At 38.5% G+C, this 19209-nt stretch overlaps 1 protein-coding gene across 1 annotated transcript in view; it reads right to left on the minus strand.

Moving 5' to 3' along the window:
• Positions 1-999: 999 nt before the first annotated feature.
• HOMER1 (homer scaffold protein 1) overlaps positions 1000-19209 on the minus strand; it is a 100209-nt gene continuing 81999 nt past the window's right edge. The window contains exons 7-9 of the mRNA XM_020783716.3: positions 13949-14059; positions 7849-7929; positions 1000-4097 (exon numbers count right to left, since the gene is read on the minus strand). Of these exons, the coding sequence (XP_020639375.1) occupies positions 3909-4097; positions 7849-7929; positions 13949-14059 (381 nt within the window). The 3' untranslated portion in view covers positions 1000-3908. The remainder of the gene's footprint in view (positions 4098-7848; positions 7930-13948; positions 14060-19209) is intronic.

A 19209-nucleotide genomic window follows, 5' to 3' on the forward strand; every position in this document is an offset into this window, starting at 1 on the left:
CTATGTAATGCATGCTTACTTGGAAATAATTTCCCCAAAGTTCTGGAGCTATATAATAGTAAGCCTCAACAAAGAATAGTTTTCTTGTATTTCTTGTATTTTTGTATTTTCTTTGTATAAGAAGCTTTAAAACATGATTGGCTGGGATCCAGAGTTTCCGTTAAGTCAAACTCCACTCATGGATGTTCCCAATGGAAGTTAGGGAGCTATTTTCACTGATTCATCTTTCCTCCTGCAACTCCTCTTAGAATGTGCTATTCTGGATCCTCTGGAATAGTGTGGGAAATACAGAAGCCACAGAAGAAAGGCCAAGTAGCAAATTCAACTCCCTCTTTCTCCTTCAGTCGGCGCACCCACTGGACTGCAGTTATTTCTGCAAAACAAAGGAACTTTTCTCTTGATAGAAGGGCAACTGTGAACACTTGTGAAATGGCCAAGTGACAGAGATACAGGCAGAAAAATGGAACTACTATACAGATTTTAAATTATTTTTGTGGGGGAGTCCAGCCCAACTATTTTTAAATTCTTCCTTGCTAATGAACACTGCAGTTCTAAACCTACCTGTTAGGGAGCAATCTTCAGCTGGCACAGTGTGTTGGGCTAGGGCTTCAGCACCAACCGGGCACAACTTCCTTCTTTGCACTCTACAACCCTTGGAATTGCTTAGCAGCAGGGCGAAAGAGTGTCTCTGTCTGACAAGGCAGGTTTTTCAAAAGAACAGAGAGCTGCAGTGGGAAGGATAAATCACCCCCTACCATTTCTTTTGGATTCCACTAACTTGCCAGCAGGAGAGTAGCATAAGGTCATGCCCATTGTGGCTTCATTGAACATAAACATGGATGGGGTTGAGCTACAGTTGAAGATTTACTGCCTAGTCATTTAAACTTGTTGAATTTTGTGTTTTGGGAGCAAGTAATTTATCTGCTAGATCTTCAGGGAATAAAGTTGTTGGAACATTCTGGAGCAGAGAAGCTTCAATAAGCAGCTTCCAGACAGGGATATACTTAGAAAACCTTTTTATGTCAAAGTCAGAATTTCACAACATGACATTGATTGAAAATCCAGTAGCACCGGAAGGATTAAGGTAAATGCTGAAATCTATTGAACAGTTTGTAATATTTAAAAAGAGTTCAAGAAAAAAAGGAGTAAAATACATTATCCAGAACAGCAATTGTATTTCAAAATAAAAATTATATTTTGTTGGGTTTTAAAAGGTGTTTTTTTTTAAACAAGTCTCCATTATCATCATATAACAAGTTATACATAATGTGATTGTTTTCCTATGTAAGTTCTTGCTTACTTTTTGTTTTGCTTTATGTTTATGATACCCAACATTCTTTTCTGGCATATATAACCCACAGTTTCTCTTTAAGATAGATACAACATGTAATACCTGCCTCTGGAAACCCCTTCCCCCCCATATGCCAATTTTTATGAATACAGAGGTTTTCAAGGTTACAGTAGGTATGTCCACCTAATCAGAAATTTCAGCGTACAGTTTCCAACATAACAGTTTCTAAAAACCCACCTTCTGCAAATGAACATTAAAATATTCTTAACGATAGGATTTTATTTATATGTGCACTTAAATCTACCTTATCCCATAAACACATCAGATGACTTTTGGGGAATTCAATGGTACAGCCCTCATAGATTTTATTTTTACAAACAAAAGAACCCAAAAGTCAAGCTTCTTAATATACATGAGAAAAAAAATTCTCAAATATTGATTTCCAATTTTAAATTTAATTTCAATAGGAAAATATTAAAAATGTGCACATTTAAATTTTTCCACATACTGTATATATACATATGTGTGTGTACTTATACAAAGAAATTTTTGTACCACACATATACACTGCATTTAAGTGGAAATATTTTGTAAACTATTTTCCCACATGTAAATGTCATTGTATTAAAAATTTGATCTCATTAAAAATAATATTACATTTTTTGCCAACAGATTTCTTTTCTAACTTGTTATTATTTAAGAACACCCAGCATGAACATACTTCATTCTCTCACAATTACACCAATTTTATACTTTGCTGAAGATGTTTCCAGTTGACACTCATAAAGCAAGAGAATCAGGTACAAACGTCTCCAGGTAAATTAAAACCAGGTAATCACTACTCTCCTGGACCTGATAAAGTTACACATCATCAACATCTAGCTATTAAGTTAAAAGAAAAACTCACCATAGAAAGATTTTATCTATGAATCCAATGAGTGAATATTTTCCCAAATAATAAATAAGTGACAAAATACTGTAAAATATGGATTAAACTTAAACAATGTGTACAGTACATACAGTATAATACATGATAATTTAGTGTTGTGTTAAACAGTAATCCTGACATTTCAGGAGACACCTGTTAAATTACAGATAAAGAAAATGGTTTTTTTTATAAATTAAATCATGTATTTTCTCTCACTTCAAATACAAATTAGAATGTGTGTATTATACAGTATATACATACAGTACACACATAAAAAACCCGACTTATATTACCTAGTTTTGAATAGCAGTCCTTAAATGGAAAAAAAGTCTACTGAGTTTAGGGTTGGATTTTGCGTTAGATATTTAAATTAATTTGGGTATAAATAGAAGGTCAGTGCATCTTTGTGGCTGATTCTTTTTCGTTCATATTTTAAAATCCTCTTCAATATTAGACAATTTACAGACTGTCCCACAATGCAGTTTCCACTCAGTAAGCAGACATGTAACACTTGGCTTACTTTTCATTTTTTTTCTTTAAAATAAAAAAATATTATATAAAGAAATACATGTTTGGCAAAAGTCTTTTGTAAATTACATCAAAACAATTTTAAAACATGTTCACTGAGGACAACTGAATTCAATTCCTGTTTTGAAGTTCAGAATATTGCCTGGTGTGGTTTTTGATCAGATGTGATGTGAAAATTCAACATACATAAATTTTAAAAAAAACCCTAAATTTCAATTTTCTATCTTTAAACTATGTCTTAGGGGGGAAAACTGAAAGGAGAAGGTTAACATAATGAGAATGCCCTGGCTATTATTTTCAGAATATGAGGTTTCTTGCTAAATAAACTATTGGAACATATTTAGTAACAGCAAACTGATATTTAATAAGACTAGATTGCCCCCCCCCATATTTTTCTGTATAAAGCAAATTTCAATATATTTTGAGGGACTCATCTGTCTTAATATAAGGGCTTCAAAATGTGTAACAAAATGGAATACAGAATTTCTACATACATGGACAAATAGGGAAAAGTAAACCATACACTGGACAATATTATAGAACACCAGAGTGAACTTAATAAATAAATACAGTATCTTCCAGTATAAAAAAGGGAAGAACTCTATACAAGCAGTTATTCACTAGGTTTTAATTAAAGATGCAACTCTCTCTCACTCCTGGCAAGAATTAATTGGTAATGCATTGCTACTCAGCAGTGCAAAATATCCTGAGAAATTATTAAGATTATAACAAAAGACAGGGCTGTCATCATAAAGTTCTTGCACAAAACACAGCAGTTAGGTTCCTTAACCAATAAAGTAAAATAAAACAGGTAATCTATATTGTGTCTGACACTAGAATGGATGTCATCTGGGGCATTTTGCATTATTTAACTGGCTAATATTTAGAAAAGGATTGCATTCAATTACTGTTAATATCTTTCGAGTTATCTATGGCCAATTATATACAAGGAGGTAATTTGTAGTTCAAGTTATTTTTCCCCAACTACCTACAAGCTGAATTCTAACATTTTACACTCAAATATACTGTTGAAAATTTAAAACAGGCCCTCCTGGAGGAGCACTTTCCTAATTTTGTGCAACTTTGATGCAGAGCCCAACAAAGTCCTGTGAAGAGAGACAGTGCATCTTTAAGAAGGTTGGCACTGAGATCCCATTTCCTTTAGCTGCACTCTATGAGCTTGGCCAGGTTATCTCGTAGTTCTGTTAGTTCAAAGATTTTGCCATCAAGAATTTCTAAAAGTGTTTTCAAGTTATTGCGAAAAGCTTCTTGTTCACTCTGACTTTTCTCCAGACGCTGCTCTAGATCAGACAGTTGTCCTTCTAGGTCTTTGTTTCGAATTTCCACTTCCTTTAAGGAAAAAAAAATTACAGTATGTTGTTAATGTGGTGTTCAAGTAATCATTATGCAAAGTATGCTGCAGGGTGGTACCAAAACAGAGGTTTCTTGACACGGCCCTCTAACTACTATTGGGCTGTATCTCTCATTATCTATCACAATGGGCTGTGCCAGCCAGGGCTATTGGTAGTTGTGCCTCAACAGTATCTGGAGGGCTGTGTGCTCTACCCCTCTAGCTGAGGATGGTCTAGTCTCAAAATTAGGAGCAAAATCTAACATTTGAAGAAAGCCACATTTTGAATGAAGTTTTTCTACCAAAAAAAAAAAAGTTCAAGGCATCTTACAGAAAATATGTATATATGAACGTTTCAAACAATAAACACAAATTGAAGAGAAAACCCATTAAATACCAGGCAGTAGAGAAATATTTCACTTTTCACCTAGCCCCCAAAAGGCAATAATGTTGGGGCCACACAGGTCTCCTGGGCATGTCACTCCACAGGCCTTGGACCAAAACCGAAAAGGCCTTCTTGTCACCACCTGTTGAGCTGCTGTTGTATGGAGGCCTTAAATTGTAGTAGGGAAGGGTTCAGGCGGGAGACACATTCTATAAAGTACTGGAGTCTTGGACTTGATTACATTAAAATTTGCACTTTGCACTGGGCACCCACTCGAGGACCTATCCCAGAAAAGAGGACATTTGCCAGTGGCCTGAAGTTATTAAGATTACTCTGGGAGGGAACGGTCTTACCACCACTTCCTAAAGGCAACTAGAAGTTGCCAGTCTTGAAAGGAGGAATTAATCACTTCCTTGGCCCAGCTGGATTTTTCCTCCCTCCTGATTTTAATGAGCCACAAGGAGCAAGATGTTGCACACATGTGAAAAAACACCTAGTCCATGACCTAGGACCTCACCAACAAAAATTAATTCAACAAAACTGGGCAGGACAGCATAGGAAGAGTCATGAATGTTATATTGTGGCTAGTATAACTAGAGGTGTACCTTTGTCACCATTTCTAATATATTTAAGAAAGCTAGAGGTGTTCTGGGCATCCTACGTGATAGGAGTAGCATGCATTTTAATGATTCTAAAATTATTCTGTTTCAGAAGCAAGACTGCTTTGGGCAGGAATTGGATTCTGGTCATGTTTAAGTCAAATTTTAGCATACTGAACGGTACTCCACTTAATAGCATTGGTTTTTTAAATTAAAAATGTCTCACTACATTAAATAGTTTTGTAAAGGATTATTCAGTTTCACTTATTTATGAATCTGTTCTATGAGTTCCCCAAGGGTGTATGTCACACTGAATGGTATCACATGTCAAGAGTAAACGCATGCTACAGCACCTTGCTAAGAATAGACATCATTCGTACACGACCACAAATACAGCACCAAGTAACTTTACCAGGCAACTGTAAACACTCAGCTGTGAGTGTCTAAGGTCAATAAAGCTCACACTCATGTTCCTTTGGAAAGATAAAGAGCATACATTCCTACAACAATTTGCTAAATAATGCAGTCAGAAAGCTATGAACATCTAATCTCTTGCCACATGTTTCAACAGATATGTATAAGACAGGGACTGTTCACATGATGTTTGTATTTCAGCAAGAATTAATCCTAACCACCTGTTTCAATCTGGTTTCCTATCATGGAGGAAAAATCCAAAATTAAATCCAGAGGTTGGGGTAATAATTTCATCACTCTGGCAGTTCTCAAGCCATGAACTTCAGCCGACTCTGAGCATGCTAGCACAGGTGGTTTCTCAATGCTCTTCTGCCTCACTCCTGACTGGAGTGCTATTGTTTTGTGTTATACTCAATCAGCACTGGCTGGAATATGTCTGGGTTTTGTTTGGTTCAGATGGGATTCATATAAAGTTTTCTTTAAAATACATTGTCTCACAGTCCTTTTTCCATGCTACTGCAGTAACCAGAGGCCAGAATCTATTCCCATGTGGGTACTGATGCCTGCCCAAGGAAGTGTCATTGTTGAGTCTTGATCATTCCCCCCCCTCCCATGCATGCACAAGTGCACCTGGTTGTCTCCTCTCTGCCCCCCTCTTCCTCACACATGGACAAGTTATTCAAATTGCCAGTAGTCTGCCCTTAAGTGCGAGACAAGGCAGATGAGGCGAAATCTCCATGCTGACTGGGAGATTCTGGGAATTGTTATCCTCCAAAGTAATGCTTCCAAGCCCCGGAGAAAGTCAGAGTCATCTGGAGCCTGGACTGGTAAGCCCCAAAGAAAGAATGGCAAGCCCTAATCAGCTGAGCTGTCCACACAAGGGTGGCCTTGGCTTCTGTTGATGGGTTGCAGCCCAAGATCTGTAATTTTCTCCTTGTCTCCGGGCAAATGGCACGTTCGACATTTTTGCACAATCAGTTTATTTTTCAGGACGCACAATAATAGTTTTGCATTTTTTCCATAGAATCACAGAACTGTAGAGCTAGAAGGGACCCATGGACTCACTGAATCCAACCCAATGCCAAAGCAGGTGGTAATCTAACTTCCATTTTGAGAAGCTCCAAAGAAGGAGAGGTCACCTGTCTCTGAGGCACTCCACTCCATTGTCTAGAAAGTTTTCCTAATGTTCAGGCAAAAATCTCCCTTTTTTGTGTGGTCAAACACCCTGCACAATGTTTTCTGTTGCACTATCATCAGTAGCTATTTTGGTTTTTCAAGGTTTTCAAAACCTTCAAGAGGTATTTGATAATAACCCCAAACCTATCTTAAGAAGTGTAACTAGTACACCTATGACAGGGATGGCCTGTTGTGTAGTGCCTATGGCATCACTGATAGAAGGATACCATTTTCTACCAGCAGTCCTTCCCTTATTATAATTTCAGAACTTATTTTAAGGTAGTTTTTTAACAACTGAAACAGGACCAAAGTAGATGAAATATAATTCAGATAATTAACAAATTTGGTTCACTCTGTTTTTTCAAAATGGCAATAGCTACCATGGGAGCCTGATACAGGCCAGTAGCCTGTCAGGAGGGCTGGGGTCTAAATCTCTCACCCCATGCTGTGATCCCAGTCTGCAACCACCACCAAACCCAGTATGTGCATTGGAAGAAAATCTTCCACTAATGTGAATGGGGTCTTCTAATACAAGCAAAAGGTTTCTGTGTGTATGTGGGGGTGGTGGGGGTGTTGCAATCTGAATGGAGATCAGGCACCCTTCCTACCCCCCAGCCAGTCTCTCTGCACCTGATGTTAACATGATTGAAGCTATTTTACATGATTGCTGATTGTACAAATTGTGTTTCAGCTAGTCTTGCTGTCAGTTTGGTGCAGACTGAGTACTTACCTGTTTGGCTCTGGAATAACCCACATTGTCTTTTAAGAATAGAATAACACTTTATTGTCATTGCATGTGCAACGAAATCACCAGAGTGCTATCCAGACAGCACATCACTCATTCAGCTAAAACTCCATGTAATATGAAGAAATAAGGATCCAGGGCCATTCCCCCTCCCAACCGGTGCCCTATCAGTGCTGAACCTTTTTCAGGGATTGGTACTTGTCCTTTATCTTAAAACATTAAGAGGCTTTCTCTTGCACTAGGATGAAGCTTCCCTCCTCCTTCACAACATCAAGATACAACGACCACACTGCTGCTGCAGGAAAAAAAGAGCTGGTACCATCAAAGCTATCAGATAGCACCCCAAGAGGCTGTCTTCACAGTTCTTCACCTTTCTTCTGTTTTCAGGTGTATGTACAAAGAGCCCCTCCCTGACCAGTTACAGTACTTACTTGTAGCTTCTGGGTCAAGGAGTCCCTCTGCGCCTGAAGCTCTCTAGCATTGTCGATTTCTTCTCTCAATTTTTCTATTTCCTAAGGGGAATAAGAAAGTGCATTACCCAAATTGACCTTAACTTGTTTATGGATTTTCACCCTGAACAAACCAACGTTATTGTATCTGAACCAACAATGAATGGCTTAGATTCACCTGTCAACCATGAGCGGTACATGTTGCACAGCTCAACTTCAGCAGTGAATTTACATCATTGTCTGTGATGCTGCATAAATGCAAGAGAGGAATGTCCTTGTGGCTTTAGTTTCATTATACTCAAACATACCAGATTTGATGATTACCTTGAAGAAATATTCTTCCCATGTAAGAGCATAATCCTATGGCAGCACACACAAGCTACAGCCTGGCAATGCTAATGCTGCAGCAAGTACATATGTAGTATGAGAGGGAGGTAGCTGCAGGCCAGATTGCAGCAGTCTTTTTTCAAACATCATCCTGGGAGCTACCATCACCCTAAGGGCCACCTGAGCTGTCTGATGGTCTTAAATTCCAGTAGACAAACACGCTTGCACTCACACACATAGTTCTCAGTAGGGAGCGTGCTCCAGGACCATAGGTATACAGTATGTGTGGGATTTGCTATTGATTTTGCAGCAACATCAGGAAGAACTGATTCATAAGAGTTTAGATGTCAGAGAGCTAGTTCTTCTGTTAGTGATTAAGAGACCTGGGAAGGAAAGATGCTAAGGACAAAGCCTGATTCCGGATTGCCAGGGATAGGGAACGTCTGTTTCCCAGAAGAGATTTTTTTAAAAATTGGACTACAAATCTCAGAATCCTCCAGCTAACAGGGCCAATGGCTATACTAGCTGCCAATGCTATGCTAGGTGAAAGATTCCGAGACTTGTCATTTGTGGGGGGGAAAGCAATATTAACATATTCCGGTCTATTTTATGACATGAGCAAGCCCTGGGGGAGCATACACTGTTGTGGGCATTTTTTTTACAAGGTTGTTCGATTCTAAAAAACAAACAAACAAAAAACACAACAACAACAAAAAACACAACAACAACATAGCAGCCTTTATCAGCTGACTGGTTCTTCTCTTGCATACCTAATTTCATCTCCATCTTTTCTAACATGAGAAATGTTGTGTATTTGTAGTTTCCACCTTGAAATTTTAACTGCAGATCCTGAAGCCTCAACATCTAGGCAGGATGGCTTTCAGACCTGACTCTTTCTCATATTCTCATGTTCTCCCCCACCAAAGTTTTGGTGCCCCATATGAAGAATAGTTCTGTAGAACTCAAACATCTACCTATTTTGACATTTTAGTGGTCTGATAAAAGTACTGCCCACCCCTGGATTTTGTATAAAGACCACACTAGGTTTTTCCTTCATATTTTTTGTTTTACCGTTGGCTAGGCAGTCTAACAACATCTATGGTGTCTAAAACAATGGCAAAAATCACTTAATTATGCACAACATTGATAATATTGTGCTTTTTATATTGCTTAGTGTTCATCTAATTTCTTTCTTACATTCCTGGGATGTGAGGTTTAAAATGAACGGCAGTAGTATGAGATACTTCTAAAGAATTACCAGGTAGCAGAAAATTAGAGTATTTTTATATACTCATATTAATATTATAATTAATAATATTATATAATATTATAATTAATAATATTAGAACATTAATACAAAGCTCTCAAGATATAATAATATGGACTGTAACAATGAAAGAACATGTTAATAGCACTTCTTAGGGCCGCACATGCCTACCAGTAAGATAACAAGGAAGATGTTTCCCTGAAAGTAAGTTATTTCAGAACTGCAGTGAGATATCTTGAACTTGTCTGTGAAACATCTGGTGCCAATTACTGTCGGAAAAAGAACTGTGTGGTTCTGGGACTATAGATAGGATACAAAAGGCAATCCCTACCTATTATCCACTCTTTGGGGAAGTACTGTGTTTCACTAGAGGCTGCAAAGATGCTTTGTGAACTTCCCATCAATGCATGGCCCCATACTGTAAGGTCATACAGTCACTCATCATTTCTAGAGAAAGTGCCTTTTAATTCAAATACAGCAGGGTTTTCAGACACTTATAACCAGTCTCTAAAAGCCATTTTATGAAAAATGGGTTAAGGTCTATCCATTTGTCAGCACGCTTTTACACTTCTAAAACCATACTGGCCTTTTGAAACAAAAGTGTACTCTAATGCTTATCTATAATTATATTTATTCATTTCCCCTTTTCCTCATAAAATAAGAATAAAGGAAAAGAACAAATATTTACAACATTTATTTATTTATTTAACAATTTGTTTTTCTGAAACATTAAGAATAAAGCCAGTTTTAATAAATACATAATTCCAACCTCCTTCATACATGCACATATAAATAATGTGTCAGTTTTGACCATGGATGAGCATCCCATTAGCTGTGGAGCTTGTGCTTTTAAAGACTGGGCCAGAATCAATTAGATATTCTAGATGCAATGAAATTTAACCAAAATAGAGCAACTGAGAAGCAGAAAAGCGTTATCACCTACTTCACAGAAGCCTAGGATTTTTGGAAGTGACCCTTCTCCAACACACTCAAGTTCACAAGCTGATATGGGGAACTGAGTCTCCAGCACAAAGAGGCAGATTCCTTTGATGGAGCAGGTTCAGAAGACATGGATTCCAGAGGCCCCAATTCAAGTACAGAAGGACCCCCATAATCACTGGGGATTGGTTCCAAGCCCTTCCCCGTGGATACTGACAACCGCAGATAAGGGTGAATGTTCTATATATAGCATGGCAAAAGGGAATGTGATCGTTCATGTCATTCATATTCATGAGCTGATTTGCATGAACCTATGAGAAGACTGGAGAGGCAGAGTCAGCAGCTGCATGAGGTTTGGCGGGAGAAGGAGGAGTCAGATAGGGCTGGTTAGTCAGAAAGAGAGGGAACAGATACTGAGAGCTAGAGCTGATTAGAAAATAGGTAGAGTTGGTGGTAATGATATAGCAAGAGAAAAGAAGTATATAGTGAGATAACTGTTGATGATTTGCTTGTGTATAATGTTCACCTGATAAATCTCGGTTATTATTCAATCTGCTTCACTTCAATAAATAAATTCTATTTCGGTTCACAAGTCAAGTATTCAGACAAATATAATTTATATTGTGGATTGAGGTAATCTACTCGTGGCAGCGAGAGGAAAATGCGACGTGGGCCTTTGTGAGGGAAAGACAAGCAGAGGCCACAAGGGCGAATGCCACGGGGGGGGGGGGAAGGTTTTCACAGCACAGTCTCTGGCTGCCTCTAGTGCCTGGCTCTGGTAATACATGTGAAAATATTTTTTCTGTTTTTTTTTCCTTTTAGTATCTTTAATATTTTCAGGCCATGGATAAGTTAAACCGGTGATCCTGATCCTGTGAATATGAAGGTCCTACTGTACCTCTGACTCAAGGTTCTCTAACCTGTTGGGATCAGGCTTGGTGATGATAACAAGGTGTGGGATGGTTTCCATCATCTCTGCCTCCTGGTCTGACAGATATGCTTGCTTTCCACACAGGACTAAATTAAGAGCCCCAGCTGCTGATCAGGGTGGAGATACTGACCTTGTGAGGTAGTCCTGAGCCCATCATGTTTTTGTTTTGTTAAGAGGAATGTCTAAAAATATGTTCCACCTATATAAGTCTATTTTCCCTTCGCTGTCTTTGCTGCTGGTTGTGCATAAGATCAACGAAAGAAAAGAAGAGGTGAACATCTTTGAAGCTGAAAAATAAGAGCTTGGAAAAGTAAATTTCTGGACCACGATTCCCAGAATCTCTAGCTGGGCAGATTCTAGACATTGTGTCCAAAACGTGTACCTTTTCCAAATTCTGTTTTATAGAATTCTGTCCAGATGAATCCATAGTTTTTTGGTAGCATAAATATTTGACTGCTCTCAAAGACAAATCCACTCAATACAATTAACAGTTACCAAGAGGACACAACTCCCTTGTTACAGCAATTTCACTGGCTGCTGGTCTGTTTCCAGCCTAATTTACGTTGCTGGTTATTATGACCTATAAATGCTTATACAGTTTGGGTGCAGGCAATCTGAAGAACTGCATCTCCCCATATCAGCCTTCTTGGTTCCTATATTTTCAGAAAAGGCCTTTCCATGTTCCAGGACTCTCTCTGGCACATTTCATGGGAGCATGAGAGTGGGTTTTCTTGGTGGCTTATCCTAAGCTGTAGAACGCTCTTCCCTCAGAAGGTTAGGTTAGCCCCCTGTCTCTTGTCCTTCCAGCTCCAAAGACATTTCTTTTTAAACAGACTTCATAATTACATTACACACTTAAGCAGGAGTCTTCTGTGATTTTAAGTATGGCATTTAAAAGTATATCTTGGAAGCTTTTTCATAATTTTATATGATTATTTTTATACTATTCCTCGTTTAACTGGTTTTTAAATTGAATGATTTATTATATTTCTTTAACATTATGTGTATTTTAATTATTGTGAATTGCCTTGTGACCCTTTATGACAGAAACATAACAGAATTTTTAAAAAATCAGATTCCAAAATACTGAATAAATATAGCAATATCAATTAGTTGTTAATACATAGTTTTTCTCTGAACGCCTGATTAACAGTAGGCAGGAGCTTATAGTGGTACAGTATAGTGGTACTGAATCAGTTTGTATGTGAGAATAAGCAAATATTGTTGCTTTGGAATAAAAGCAGAAGCTTAAAATTTCTCAACAATTGGGTTTATCCTGGCATGAGTCTATGAAAAAAAAAAATTAAAAAAAACCCTAAGAAGCCACCTTTTCTTTTTCTTCATTTTGCCATGGCAGTGTTCTTTTTGTCCTCCGCTTTTTTAATTTCCTGAATGCTCGGAATCCCAAATACATTATGTTCTTGTTGGCCATTTTCCCACTCAGGGGAAACATATAGTAGTGTGATCCAATAACTAAAAATTTCACCCTTTACATATTACGTGGTAGTTTTTTTAATACACCACTTACTTGCAGACTTTCCTCATACAATTAACATCATGTGCATTTAATTAAATGAACTTTCTATAAAATCTTTGATAACATTTTATTTAAATTATTTGTGAACATAACTGTTCAGATGTTATTTGCCGGTTCAAGGGTGATACAAACCAATACAATGAGTGAGAAGTAAGGTCCCGTGGCATGGCATGCTAACAAGAAAAGGTGTCTAAGAACTACATTCAAGAGTATTGAAGGAACTGGTTGAAAAACTCAAAACCACTGTCTATTATTTTCTTGAAAATGTGGAAAGTGGGTGAAGTTCCAGATGGTTGGAGCAGGGCTAATGTTGTCTCTGTCTTCAAAAAGGGCAATAAAGGAAGAACCTGGGAACTACAGGTTCATCCTAACTTCCTAACTGACAGAACAATAAAACAATGGAATCAATTACCTCAGGAGGTGCTGAGCTATCCAACATTGGACAGAAAGTCAGACAACCATGTGTCAGCTATACTTTAACTTAAGATTCCTGCATTGAGCAGAGAGTTAGGCTTGATGGCCTTATAGTATATGCCCCTTCGAACTCCATTATTCTATGATTATTCTATATGTGTTAAATTTTAGAAAAATCTTTCTCCTGTGTATAAGAAGACAGCATAATATTGTTTTAACTTCCTTGTCGTAACCAGCAATTTTTTAATTAAGTATCCATCATACCTAACATCTTAATCAAAAGAACAATTTAGAGATGGAAAACACACACACACACACACACAAACACACAAACACACACACACACATGGGCAGAGGGAGGCTTTGCGTGGCTTGTGTTGGGGAACTACCAGGGAAATTTATTTAGAGCTCCAAATCATCAGTAGGCAGTGCCACATCCAGGACTGCCTCTCAATCTCTCCCTCTCCCACTTTCACCAGTCCACACCCATTCACACTCTTATCCATTTCTTCATTATCATTTGCTTTATCATCAGTCTCAGGGTGAAATACTTTATAATCTTTATTACCCATAAATGAACCTAAGCGATTTTAAAATTTAATGAACTGTGTAAATGACATATTTTCTGGGCTACTTCCTGAGTCAAGAAACAAAAGCAGACAAATACCTCTTCTTTTTTCTTCAGCGTTGCTTCTAATTCTTGTATTGTCTGATTTAACTCTGTTTTATGAGTGTGGACTGCATTTGCTTGACTACTCACACACTCCAGCTCAGTAACCTATAAAAGAAAAATAAATACAGATAGTAAATATACAATTAAAGGCACGAATGAAAAGAGTCTGCTTTTGTGAACATTTGTATGAAAACATCATTGCCTACTGAAATGCATTGAATTAGCTTTGCATGGTATTCTGATAAGACATGGTGAAACACTGTTTAATTAATGTAGCTGAATTTGACATTTCTAAACCTAGAAAGATTTGGTTCCACTAGGTGGAGGGAATGAATTAGAATGATGTGGGAGTCCTACAAAAGAAGACTGAGTAGATACTGCAAGGCAATGGCTTCTTTTAAACTGCCATAGGAAATTACTGTATTTGTTGTTTTTCGGTACCACCTTAAAATCAAAACACTTGGTTAACTATTGGTCTCTGGAGAATCATTCCTTATGATTGCTTATGGTGAAAAAATTTAGGAAATATCACCAAACAAGCAATCCCAATGGAAAGTAATCAATCAATTATGACTGCAGCTTGTTCTTTGGTATCATCTCTAAATGTACAAAGGGTTAAAGGGACTCCCCAAAAGCCCTAGAAAAAAATGTAAGGGACAGTGGAGAAATTAATTTAATTTGCATTTTTAAATGATTTTACCTACTTACACTTTATGAATCAATACATGAACCAAAAGCCATTAATTATATTTCAATACTTACACTCTTACATGTTTTGCACTTCAGGCAAAATCCAAAGGAAAAAAAAGAACAACAACAACAAAAAAGGACAAAAAACCATGTGTCACCTAAAAGACTATTATATTTTAATGTGAGCTTTTATGGATCAAGTCCATTTCTTCGGATCAATTGAATAAAATGAAACAGAGAATGAAATACAGAATCCACAATACCCCTAGAAGGCATATAATTATCAGAATAATTGCACATATGTGTAATGATACAGAAACATAGTGAAACAAATTGAGGTGTGTAAAAAAATTATAAATTAAATAATGAACTGAAAACCCCACCACTACTACCAAGGTCCATCTTTCCTGTCACTTATCTGCTTATGGACAGTGTTCCTCCTCAACAGCTCATAAGGAATGGCCAATCCTTATGAATCATCCTAGTTAACAACGGTCCTTCCAAATGTTCATAGGCATGCCCAGCAGTTCCACATTCCTCAGGTGGACCCCAACTATGTTCAGCGCCAAACAAGTGCAGTAATGGTGCCTTCATTACTTCTTGTGCCATTCCTGGAATGGCCTGCCTCTCTATAAGATAGCAGGAATCAACTCTCCTTCATAATAGCTGTAGGAAGGCATTAAACTGAGAACTTTTGCCACCAAGGAAACCACAGTGTTAATACTGCACTCAGAGACAGCAAGGAAGAATCTGCTATTTTGCATAAGGAACTGCTGGGCTATGATCTCTTTCCAATGCAATCCTATAAGAAAGCTTTCAGAAGGGAAAGTCATTCTAACTGAGGGATCATGTAATAGAAGATAGAGCAGAGAAGAGTTGATAGTGGGAATGTTAGGCTGTCAGCTTGAAACAAGCCCTCCCCCAGCAACGAATGACTTCTTAGGATGAGGGAACAGACCATCTCGAGTAGCTAACATTTTATAATAAGTACAACAGAGGAGTATTGTGTCCCATAGTGGAAAGAAATCTCTCCCCCCACCTTCATATTATACAAGGTTGTTTCAAGAGGAAGGAAAGGGGAAAATATACCTTATCCATTTCATTGAATCATAGAAAAGTGAAGTTGGAAGGGGCTTGCAAGGCCATCAAATCCAACCCCCTGCTCAATGCTGGAATACAATCAAAGCATATCTGCCAGGTGATGATCTTAAGTTTTTCCTGAACGCCTCCAGTGTTGGAGCATTCACCAACTCCCGAGGTAACTGGTTCCACTGTCATACTGCTTCTAACAGTTAGGACGTTTTTCCTGATATTCAACTAAAATCTGGCTTCCTTGAACTTGAGCCCATTGTTGCGTGTCCAGCACTCTGGGATGATCAAAAACAGATATTGCCCCTCCTCTGTATGACAGCCTTTTAAATATTTGCCTCAGTCTTCTTTTTTCTCAAGGCTAATCATGCCCAGTTCTTTCAGCCTTTCCTCATAAGGCCTGGTTTCCAGCTCCCTGATCATCCTTGTCGCCCTCCTCTGAACTTCTTTCAATATGTTAGCACTTCCTTCTTGAAGTGTGGTGTCCAGAACTGGACACAAGACTCAAGATGAGGCCTAACCAGAGCTGAACAGAGGAGGACTAGCACCTTGCGGGATTTGGAAACTACACGTCGATTAATGCAGTCTAAAATAGCATTTGCCTTTTTTGTAGCTACCTCACACTGTTGGTTCATATTTGGCTTGTGATCTACGACAATTCCAAGATCCTCCTTGCTCGTAGTTTTGCTGAGCCAAGTATCCCCCATCTGTGAAATTGGTTTCTTTTTACAAGGTGCAGTACTTTGCACTTTGTCGTCTAGTTGTTTAGTCGTGTCCGACTCTTCGTGACCCCATGGACCAGAGCACGCCAGGCCTTCCTATCTTCCACTGCCTCCCGTAGTTGTGTTAATTTCATGTTGGTTGCTTCGCAGACACTGTCCAGCCATCTCATCCTCTGTCGTCCCCTTCTCCTCTTGCCTTCACACTTTCCTAACATCAAGGTCTTTTCCAGGGAGTCTTCTCTTCTCATGAAATGGCCAAAGTATTGGAGCCTCAGCTTCAGGATCTGCCTCAGCTTCAGGATCTGAGCCTCAGCTTCAGGATCTGACTTTGCAGTTATCCCTATTGAATTTCATTCTGTTGCTTTCAGCCCAGTGTTCCATCCTATCAAGGTCATTTTGAATTTTGTTTCTGTTTTTGGGGGTATTACTGTAGCTATTTTGCCCAATTTGGTATCATCTGCAAATTTGACAAGCATTCCCTGTACTCCCTTATCCAAGTCATTAATAAAAAATATTGAAGAGCACTGGGCGCAGGATTAAGCCTTGGGGTACCCCACTAGTTACTTCCTCCCAGTTAGAGAAGGACCCATTAATCATCACCATCTGGGTATGATTCTGTAGCCAATTGTGTATCCACCTGACACTTGATCTGTCCAGCCCACACTTAGTTAGCTTGCTAATCAGGATATCACGGGGCACTTTGTCAAAAGCTTTGCTGAAGTTAAGATATACTACATCTACAGCATTCCCTCTGTCTATCTGGGAGGTGACCTGATCAAAAAACAAGATCAAATTAGTTTGGCAGGATTTGTTCTTGACAAATCCATGTTGACTTCTAGTTATGACTGTGTTGTTTGACTGCTTTATGATCTGTTCCAGAATTTTGCCTGGGATTGATGTCAGGCTGACTAGCCTGTAGTTCCCAGGTCCCCCCCCCCTTTTTTTTGCCCTTTCTGAAGATAGGGACAACACTGGCCCTCCTCCAATCCTCTGGCACCTTCCCCGTTTCCCATGATTTCAAGAAAACAATGGATAGCAGTTCTGAGAGTTCCTCAGCCAGTTCTTTCAGTACACTCGGATGCAGTTCATCCAGCCCTGGAGATTTGAACTTATTCAAAGTGGTGAGGTATTCCTTGACTACAGTATTTGTTTATCTATCTCCAGCTACAATCCTGTTGCCCTGGTTTAATGAACGAAAAGGAGTGCACAAATCAGTGGCTAAGGAGATAGAAAGAACACTTACCTGACAGTTAGCTAAGAATACATGGTGAGTGAGAGCAAAACTGATGGGTATGTGGGAGGCAGGGAGCATCAGAAATAACTTTTGCAGCTCATGTAAAACTGGGCAGTTTTTCTAGCATTTTCTAAAGCTAGCAAAGCAAGATACAAGCTCTGAAGAAGCAAAGCTTTGTTGATGAAAAATACAGATCCTCTCTGGAGATAACCCTAGGGTCACCCCATGCCAGGCACTGGCTATATCCAGCACTGCACTAGCAGTTGCACACAAGCCCAAGAGCAGTTTCCCTTGCTCTGCAGGCCTCCACCTCCCACTGAAAACCTGCTCTAGAAGGCAACTCAGGTTTTGAGGATGTACATGGAAGGCTGCACTAAGGCAAGGGGTTGCTCCCGCCTTCTGGTTCCATTGACAGAGGCCGTTCTGAAAGGGAAGGTCTTTGGATCCTACCCATCATATGTCAAAACTGTAATCCTATCTTCTGACATTTCTGTTTTAGTTTAAAGCAGCTGTGAGTGAGGAGAAGGGGCACCAGTTGGGATTAGACTGACACCAGGTAAAGAAGAACAATATTACCCTCCCAGATAATATTTTTAATGTGGTGAAAATATGGTGATATTTGTCCTTTTTTCCCCTCTGTGACAGAACAAACAACAGTTTTTGTGATTATGGTAATGACAATTATACAACTTGGGAAAAGGCCCCCCTCCACTTGCCACAGGCCAGTTCTTGAGTCAAAATGGACTTCACTGAAGTGGCTTTCTTTCTTTCTTTTTAATTAATAAAAAGGAAAGCTACAAATAACAAAACTAAACTAAAATACAAACTCAGTAGTGACTACATGGAATACACATTAAACATTTCCCACCTGTGCCACCTTCACTATTTGGACTAGTTAATCAATAATATCAATTTGTACCCCTTTTCACCCCATTCCTCTCCAAAAATACATTGATGCTTCTGCTGGCCTATAGCCTTTCCCCTTCTAAAATACATATTCCAAGTATCAATTCCATACATCTTTGAAATCATTAGACTTTACCATTCCTCTTCTTACTTTAATTTCACATGTTAACTTATCATTAATTGCTAAACTCCACATTTCTTTATACCAATCTTCAATATTAATTTGTTTGTTACTTTTCCAATTCTTTGCAAATATTAATCTTGTTACCATAACCATTATAACAGCTAACCCTTTCTGATCTTTTTTCCAATGATCATTCTTAATTATGTTCAGGAGGGCAATAGGTGATGATGACTGAAGTTGCTTTCCATAAAAACTAGAAACACAATAACAATTAACCACAGATAATTTTTCATGTAGTGTGACATTTAAGCTGACGGAATTTTTATCCTCCTTATAAAAGTACAACATAGTATGCTGCCATGCCACACTCAAGCTCAAAAAGAACAGCAATGTCTCTGGTAGACACCAAAACTTGGAAATGTGGACTACAACTTGCAGATCCCATCCATCAAGAGCAATGCCCAAGGAAATTCTAGGGGATTCTAGGAGC

The sequence above is a fragment of the Pogona vitticeps genome, chromosome 2, assembly GCF_051106095.1.
Source record: "Pogona vitticeps strain Pit_001003342236 chromosome 2, PviZW2.1, whole genome shotgun sequence".
NCBI lineage: Eukaryota > Metazoa > Chordata > Lepidosauria > Squamata > Agamidae > Pogona > Pogona vitticeps.